The 9156-nt window shown below is 38.9% G+C and overlaps 1 protein-coding gene across 5 annotated transcripts in view; it reads left to right on the forward strand.

The window, feature by feature from the left end:
* The window catches only part of TSC22D1 (TSC22 domain family member 1), a 172598-nt gene extending 164049 nt beyond the window's left edge, over positions 1 to 8549 (forward strand). For 3 of the 5 annotated variants that reach the window (XM_036889731.2, XM_036889734.2, XM_036889736.2), the window contains exons 3-4: positions 5951 to 6002; positions 7184 to 8549. In XM_036889731.2, the coding sequence (XP_036745626.1) occupies positions 5951 to 6002; positions 7184 to 7441 (310 nt within the window). In that variant the 3' untranslated portion in view covers positions 7442 to 8549. Of the gene's footprint in view, positions 1 to 4921; positions 4947 to 5214; positions 5557 to 5950; positions 6003 to 7183 lie in introns of those variants that run through there. The other 2 variants (XM_036889740.2, XM_036889738.2) reach the window with 2 other exon arrangements.
* Positions 8550 to 9156: the final 607 nt, after the last annotated feature.

Below are 9156 nucleotides of genomic sequence, written 5' to 3' on the forward strand. Positions count from 1 at the left end.
TAGATTCAATTTACTAAAATTCTGTTAAGAATTTTTGCATCTATGTTCATCAAGGCTATTTATTGGTTTACAGTTTTCTTTTAGCTTTTTTATTTTATGATGTATTTGTCTGGTTTTAGTATTAGGGAAATGATGTCCCCACAGAATGAGTTGGTAAGTGTTATATCCTCTTCAATTTTCTGGAAGAGTTTGTGTAGAATCGGTAATATTTATTCCTTAAATATTTAGTAGGATTCACCAGTGAATCCATCTGAGCCTGAGGTTTTTTTGTGTTGGAAGATTTTAAACTATAAATTAATTTTTAAAATACATACAAGAGCTAAATCATCTATTTTTCCTCAAGATAGCTTTAGTAATTGCATTTTCCTAGAAATTTGTCCATTTCATCTTAATTGCTAAATTTATTGAAATAAATTTGATTTGCCATGTTTTTATTTTCATTCAGTTTAAAATACTTCCAAATTAATCTTAACCTTGTGATTACTTATTTGACCCGTGGATTATTTAGATACGTTTTCTTTTATTTCTGAGTATTTGGAAATTTTCCAGATAATTTTCTGTAATTGTGTTCTAATTTAATTTCATTGTGTTCAGAGAACATACTTTGTATGATTTGAACCCTTTTAAATTAATTGAAACTTGATTTATGGCTCAGAATATGGTCTATCTTGGTAAAAATACCATGTGTGCTTAGAAAGATTGTGTTATTCTGCTGTTACTGGATGGAATGTTTACAAAAACCAAAAGTGGTTGACAGTGTTACTAATCTGTTCATAACCTTATTTTCTGTTTGCTTTTTCTTTCAGTTATTGAGAGGATTGTTGAAAATTCCAACTTTAATTGTGGATTCTTCTATTTTTCCTGGAAATTCTATCAATTATTGTCTTGGTGCATTTTGAAGCTCTAGTGTCAGTGTAAAAAAATTTAGGATTTTTATGATATATTGATGAATTGACTCCTTACTCATTATGAAATGGTCTTAGCTCTGCAGTCTGCCTGCCTAAACAATGCAGCCACTTCAGCATGCTTTTGATTATTAACATAGAATATCTTCTACAGCTTCTTTACCTATTGCGCCTTTATATTTAAAGCATATTTCTTACAGGCAACATAGAATTGTGTCTTCCTTTTTTTATCTAATCTGGCAATCCCTACCCTTTAATTAAGGTGCTTAATGGAAACTATTTACATTTAATGTCATTATTGCTTAAATCTATTTTACAATTTATAAGAATTCTGTCCTTTAGTCCCCTTTTCCTCTTATTCTGTCTTTTTTAGATTGTATATCTTCTTATGCTTCCATTTTGTCTCCTTTATTGTCATATTAGCTGTAACTCTGTGTTGTTTCAATTGCTGTTTTGGAGTTTGAAGTATACATCTTTCTTTAACTTACCACAGTCTGTTTTCAAGCAGTGCAAGAACCATACCACAGCATACTTCTCTCTCTCTTCCATTTTTGGCATGCATTGTGCTTCTACATATGCTATAGCCTCTCTACTGCCCCAACCATACATTGTTATTATTTTTGCTTTAAATAGCCAGTTATCTTTTAAAAGAGATTCAAATAGGGAACAAATTTTTTTTTTGTATTTAACCACATAGTTACCATTTCTGATGGGCTTCATTCTTTTGTGTAGATCTAGATTTCCATCTAGTATCATTTTCCTTCTGCCTGAAGAACTTAATTTAAACCTTCTTATAGTAGGTACAGATCTGCCAGTGATGAATCCCTCCAGCCTTTGTAATTTTGAAAAATAATGAATTTCACCATCATTTTTGACAGATATTTTCACTGAGCATAGAATTGTAGGTTGACAGGTTTTCTAATTTTTTCATTCAGCACTTTAAAGATATTGCTGCACTGTCTTCTGTCTAGTATTGTGTCCAACCAGAAGTTGGCTACCATTCTTACCTTTGTTGCTCTGTGAATAGTTTAGTTCTTTTCTCTGGCTGCCTTTAATATTTTTCTCTTTAATCACTGGTTTTAAGCCATTTGATTATGAATACACCTTGTTGCTGTTTTCTTCAAAATTCCCTTGCTTGAGGTTTGTTTAGCTTCTTGGACCTGTAGATTTATTGTTTTAATAAAATTTGGGAGAAACCACCATTATTTGTTAAATATTTTTCCTCTCTCCTTTCCTCTTCCCTTCTTTAGGGATTTCAGTACAGATGTATTTGGTTGCTTGAAATTGCCTCAGTTCAATAATGCTTTCTTTATTTGTTCTTTTTTTTATTCTTTTCTCTCTGTGTTTTATTTTGATAGTTTCTGTTGCTAATATTCACTAATATTTCTTCTGCCCTACCTAATCTGCTATTAATCCCATGCAGCATATTTTTCTTCTTAAACACTGTATTTTTCATCTTCATAAATCTACTTTGGGTATTCTTTATAGCTTCCGTACCTCTACTTAATAAACTAGGGTTTTCCTCTATGTTCTTAAACTAATAAAATATGGTTATAATAGTTGTTTTAATGTCCTTGTCTACAAATTATTTCATCTTTGTCATATCTGGGTCATTCTGATTGATTTTCCTCCCCATTATGAGTCATATTTTCCTGCTTGTTTGTATGCCTGGTACTTTTCACTGGATGCCAGACATTGTGAATTATTGGATGCCAGCTATATTTTATTTAATATCCTTGAGCTTTATTTTGGGACAAAATTAAGTTACTTGGAAGCAGTTTGATCTTTTTAAGGCTTCCTTTTACACTGCTTTATACGAGACCATGACACCCTTCAATCTAGAACTAATTTTCTTCCACTACATTGGCAGTATCCTTCTGAGTAGCTGGTACTTGGTGTTTACAAGGTGGTTTTACTCAAGCTGGTGTTAACATCAACTATTCCCAACCCTGTGTGATTTCCAGTAATTGTACTGTATGCTGCTTTTGGGTGGCTCTGTCCCCAGCCGCCCGGGAGTCTCCTCATATGCTGTGCTAGTAAGTATTCAGCTGAAGCCTGGGGCAGAGGAACCCTCTGAAGATCTCATTCTCTCTCTTTTACTCTAAAACTGTTTTTAATCCCTAGTTATAAAGGTATCTAGCACATTTATGTGAAGTATATGAAAAGGAATATATTTCTAATCATATTTTTGGTTCATATCCTTTGGCCCTGCAAATTCTCCAGAAATACATAGAGGTTCATGGACACATGTAAAAGGATTTTTTTCAACTTTATTTAAAATAGCAAAATATGGGAGATGATCATCATGTCCCTCTGTAGGGATATAGGTTAAGCCAGATTATGTTGCTTATGTTGGCTTCTTGGTTTAACACAGTGGATGATTACTTGGCATGAATGAAATGGAAACATAACCAACTTATTTCTTTCTGTTTGTGCTAAAGAACATCATGAATAAATAAAATTCAGTTAATTCAGTAATTGTAAACTTCTGCTGGGTATTTTAAATTCATTTCTTTATATAACCTTAGATTTTTTTTTTTCAGTTCCCTTTTACAGGTTTGGATGATGCATTCTTTAATAACTTTTCCTGAGCAGTTAATTTAAAATATGTAAATGGGCCTAATTATATTGGTAGTTTTAGTGATAACTTTAACTTAAAAAATATAGAAACTATTACATAGTAAATAATAATTCTGTCTAGCATCCATAGACATAGGTACCACATACCTGCTTCCCAAATTGTGAATTTTTAAGCTTGCCCTTACTCTCTTTTTACAGAAAATGAGTACCTTCTCAAATTTCTATCATGTAAGACAGTACATAAATTGTGTAAATTATAAATATGCTAACAAATGGTGTTTGCTATTCAAAAGTAAAGCCTCAAAATTTGAAGAATAATATGAACCTCATAATAAAAAAAGAATGTTACTGCTTTAATAGCTAGTCACACTTTGATTTTTAACCCAAAAGAGAATTGCCCAATTCATTACCTACCACGTTCACTGGCTTTGGTTCCTAATGACTTTGGACAGTTTCTAAACCCAAATGTGCCCTGCCAGCAGTGGGTCAACTTAAAAGAATGTCTGAAAGGCTCTGATAGCAATTAAATTTCCTAAATTAAAGTATGCTGCTTGAGGGAGAATGCTTGAGAGAGAAAAGACAAGCCTGTGATTGTGTGTGTGCAAATAGAATAGGTACATGTGTATGTTCTAAGGTCAAATTTTATGTTGGAATTATTTGTGATGATGCAACTTGCCTAGGGATTAGAGGTCTCCTTGGCTATTGGTAGGGTTTTGTTTTGTTTTGTTTTGTTTCTGGTTTTATAGGATTATGCCATTAGAGGGCAGTATTGTAGAGGTTAAATTTGCCTTAAAGTCGAATTGAAAACTTTATAATAAACGTATAAGGCCTTAGATCTTTCGTATATTAAAGTGTAACCTCACTCGATGCATCCTTGCAAATATTTTAAATTAGTAGAGGAAATTTAAGTAACGGTTTAAGCTATTTAACACCCAGGTCACTTGATTTTGGTTTGGAGAAGAGATTTGGTGGGAAAAGGGGGGACGCAATTTTAAGGTTTATTGCCCTTAGGGACATTTTGGAAAGATCCACCTTATTTCATCTAGTGGATTCCTTTTATATATATATTCCTATATATATATATATATATATATAATTTATGTAATATATCTAATATATGCCTAGCAAAGAATTTTTTGTTTCTACAAATAACTTCATGGAAGGGTATTTCAGAAAAAGCAAATGTGATTTTTTTAACCTCTAAAACTCACTGGCTATTTAAAAAATACATTATGACAGTACAGTTATTATCCTTATAAATAAAACCACCTGTAAAATCCTCCATTATTGCTGCCTATAAGAACTAGATAACTGAAATTGAGACACTCGGGCTCCTCCGTTTGAGCGGTGGTACTGGGCATGCCCAGTAGCTCAGAGGGTTCTGGTTGCAAATAGAAAGCTTTCGCGTTCCGCAGCCGTGGGGACTGGCAGCTCCTGGGTCGGGGTCTGACTCCCTTAAACGTAAGCACGTGCGGGCCAATCGTATTTTTCAGGGGCTCTTGCGGTTTTCTGCCCAAGCAGTGGTCTGGTTCTCCGAGGCGAGGGAGGCTGCAGCAGCCCACATTCCAGCTCCTCCTGAGCGCCCTCGGCCAGCCCACCCCAAGAGCGGGATCGGGAGGCTGGACGGGGAGTGGGGGTGGGGAGGAAGGCGGGGAAGGGAGAAGGGGCAGGTCCGATGGTGTGCTGGCCAATCGGCGCAGGCCTTCCTTGCATATATTCTGCACGGAGCCGGAGTCCTTGGGCTAGGAACGCGGCACCCTGAATGTGAGGCTTCTGCGCACAGCGGTGGGGATCCACATCTTCCCAGAATCGCCAAGACCCAGAAGCTACATAGGGCTGCTGTTCTGTATTTCTCCGGGCTTCGGAAAGCTAGGAGATTTTTATCTAGCTTAAACGAGGCTGCTGGGTTTTTTTTTTTCCGTGAGGTTGCTTTTGGCTGCAATTGCATGAAATCCCAATGGTGTAGACCAGTGGCGATGGATCTAGGAGTTTACCAACTGAGACATTTTTCAATTTCCTTCTTGTCATCCTTGCTGGGGACCGAAAACGCCTCTGTGAGACTTGACAATAGGTAAATGTCGGCTGAGACAGTTTCTTTAAATCTACTCGTGAGATAATTGTAATAATGCAGGTGAAAGGCGAATTCCTTTGTCCATTGCTGAGAGACTTCGGTGACATGGTCGTTGCTTTTTGAAATGTTTAGAATAGCCTTCTTTTCACAGGTCTGGCCAGAGAACAGGCTTTTACCACATTATGTAATTTAGCCCTTTGTGGCTCACTAAAATAGGGAAATGTTTGGATATTCGTTACTAAGAGTGGCTGGTTGGCTGGTGTTTTCTGGAGGGTGATATTTTATATAGCATTAAAGAATATTTTAAAAAATGATACTAGTACATGACATTGAAATCCTTTTTTATCTTGGATGTTTAAATTACACTTAATCGGTTTTTCCCCCTCTTTTCCAGTTCTTCTGGCGCAAGTGTGGTAGCTATTGACAACAAAATTGAGCAAGCTATGGTATGTACTGATTTAAAATGATTTATACTAAATGTGGGGACAGTACAGAAAGCGAGATGTCTTGGGATGGAACCATTGCATCCTTAGTTAAAATGAGGATTGCTCTTCATGCATTTGCAAATGCCAGCACTGTCTCCATTCAGCCAGCATGAAGCCACGTACCATGGCCGTTATGGAGAGAAAAAGGGGGCTGTGAGGGTATTAACTGTTACCCTTTCCTAGACCGATTTCACACAACGTCGGGATTTTTGCAGAGGGTGTCCCTCTTTGCTGTGGAATTGCTAGGGATAGCGCTGGCCCTGCGCATCCCTGGGATTTCCTAGGATTAATTTCCTAGGATAATTTAAAAATAAATTTCGATTTCCTAGGAATCCTAAGGTTTTACTAGGTCGGAGCTGGAGTGGGGGAGGGCCCCACGGTGTCGGGAAGCCAGGAAAGGGTCTTCCAGGCGGATCCCCAGTGATGTAGGCTACTGCACAATGAAAAAGAATCGGAGAAAAGTTTTGCCTTCTCAGCCTGCTCCTGGATTTCTCCTATTTTTTATTTCCGCCTTGGCCGTTCTTTGTTATTGGAGCAGCGCCTGTGGCTCTTCTCACGGGATTCTCTGCCCACTGTTGCTAGGCAAACTCCGAACCTTTAATTCCGAGCTATAAATAGCTCGAGCTCCCATTGGCTGCGACGTCTGCCCAGGTTTCTGTGATGTCAGCTTAATCACGAAAAGTGGGGGTGGCAGGAGGAAAATGCGGCAACATGCTCTGTAGGAACTGGCTGCAGCCGGTGCTGAGGGAGGCGGTCCGGCGGGCGGGGGGAGGGGCTTGGGGGCGGGGAGGCGTTACCGTCCCCGCGGGCCTGGACATCCCGACGGCCGGCTTCCTGCCCCGCCACCCAGAATCCCGGTGCCTCTTGCCATCTTGAGTAGGAAACCCGACTCTATATTCCTGGCTAAGGGCTGCAAAGAAAGCACAGACCCTTAAAAGCCTTGATGGCTTTATACATCAAACTTGAGTATTGTGCAGTGCGGTTGTATGCAGTAGTTTCCCCAAGGGCCTTCAGATGAGCCCTAAAGGCAGGATATGTCAATGGTCAGGGAGAGTCATGCAAAAAAAAGACTGGTTTAGAAATTTAAAGTCTAGGAAATAGTAAATAGTAAGTTAAACCTTTTTTTCCCCTTTCCTTTTCAGGATCTGGTGAAAAGCCATTTGATGTATGCAGTTAGAGAGGAAGTAGAGGTCCTGAAAGAGCAAATCAAAGAACTAATAGAGAAGAATTCCCAGCTGGAGCAGGAAAACAATCTGCTGAAGACACTGGCCAGTCCGGAGCAGCTTGCCCAGTTTCAGGCCCAGCTGCAGACTGGCTCCCCCCCTGCCACCACACAGCCACAGGGGACCACACAGCCTCCGGCCCAGCCAGCGTCCCAGGGCTCAGGACCAACTGCATAGCCTCCTGTGCCCCCGCAGACCTGGCTGCTGCTGTCTGAACTGAACAGACCCGCGAAGATGTAGTAGGGGGAGTCCGCCTCCACAGTCACGAATTTCATTGCTCGCTGCAAAAGAGACGTGAGACTGACATATGCCATTATCTCTTTTCTCCAGTATTAAACACTCATATGCTTTTGGCTTGAAGAAATGTCTTAGTTGGGTGAATTAAAGGTTAATCAGAGAATTAGCATGGATATACTGGGGCCTCGTGCAGCTTGGCAGATATGTGAGACATGGTTTAATTCATGCTGAGGAGCTGTGTGCCTTTCCTTCCCTTCCCTGCTCCCCACCCCCACCTGCAAGAGTTGTCTCCTCCCTGCAGGTAGTGTGCTGTATGGGGTTAGGAGCAGTGGCGCTCCACTGGACTTGTCTCTCTCCTCTTCTCCCCATGAGGAACTTGAAAGGGAGGTGAAAGTGAAGACTGATGCACGGTGTCACCTGAAATAAGGGGAAACAGTTCATTACTGTCACTAAAATCCAAAAAAAACCACAATAAGTACTGTGCCTCTTTCTGAAATAGTAGATGACCCAAAACAGAGGGACTAAACAGTGACAGGTAGCTGGGACCTAGGCTACCTTTCCATGAAGGTTGTTTTGCGTATTGTATATTTGTGTATGTAGTGTAACTATTTTGTACAATAGAGGACTGTAACTACTATTTAGGTTGTACAGATTGAAATTTAGATGTTTCATTGGCTGTCTGAGGAGGTGTGGATTGTCTTTTATATAGAGATCTCCGTAAAACAATGGTACACAAAGAAACCACACCTAAAGAAATTTTTAAAATTTGGCACAGTTAGTCACTTTGTGTAATCTGAAATCTTCTAGCTGCTGAATATCTTGAAGTAAATCCCTGTTCACTGAAGTCTTTTGATTGAGCCAGTTGAATGCTTTGAAAAATGACCAGTTCTAGCTAATGTAGTGATTTCCCAGTAGGGGTTTTTGCATATTACCTGTAAGTAGTTATATGCATATGTTTCTGTGCATGTTCTCTACACAGTTGTAAGGTGTTGTTGTATTTAACTGTTGCACTTGTTAACTTTCAATAAAGCATATAAAATGTTGATAAGTGTTTTCATATTACAGTGTTAACATAATTGCAGTCATTTCCACAACAATTTCCAAGTAAAGTTAAAATTTTGATAAAACCCTGAAGGGGAGTGAAAAGGTTGGACAAAATAGGACTGTTAGTGAGTTGACTATAAAGTAAAAGGAAATAGACATTGCAGTATTTCAACCAGCAAGGGAAGAGAGCTTAGTTCTTCAGACTAGTTGTATGCCCTGCACAAGTGGCATCATTCCTCACAGCTGATGTGGGTGGGGCATTGAAAGAAGTAGTATCTAAATTCTGCGGCTTTCAAATTGTAGGAGTCCATGGAATACTTAAATTTCCAATGTTTACCAGTTGAGAGGGGAATGAACCTTATTCTGTATGTAATGCCATTGAACAGCACTAGGATCAAACGACGGAAGTGAGAAGCTGATTTCTATTTTAAGAAGTCATCACCCTGAGTTGGGATGCCTTTCCTAGTTTGAACTGAGTCCACTTTCAGAATTTCCAAGCAAAAGATAGGATGATTCCAGGGATTTCCTCTACTGGATTTGAAGTGGGACCAGATGAGCAAGAGAGATCCACCTGGTTGATGCCTTAAGACTCTTAAAATAGGTCAAAATCT

This window comes from Manis pentadactyla, chromosome 17 (genome assembly GCF_030020395.1).
Source record: "Manis pentadactyla isolate mManPen7 chromosome 17, mManPen7.hap1, whole genome shotgun sequence".
In the NCBI taxonomy this organism is placed as follows: domain Eukaryota; kingdom Metazoa; phylum Chordata; class Mammalia; order Pholidota; family Manidae; genus Manis; species Manis pentadactyla.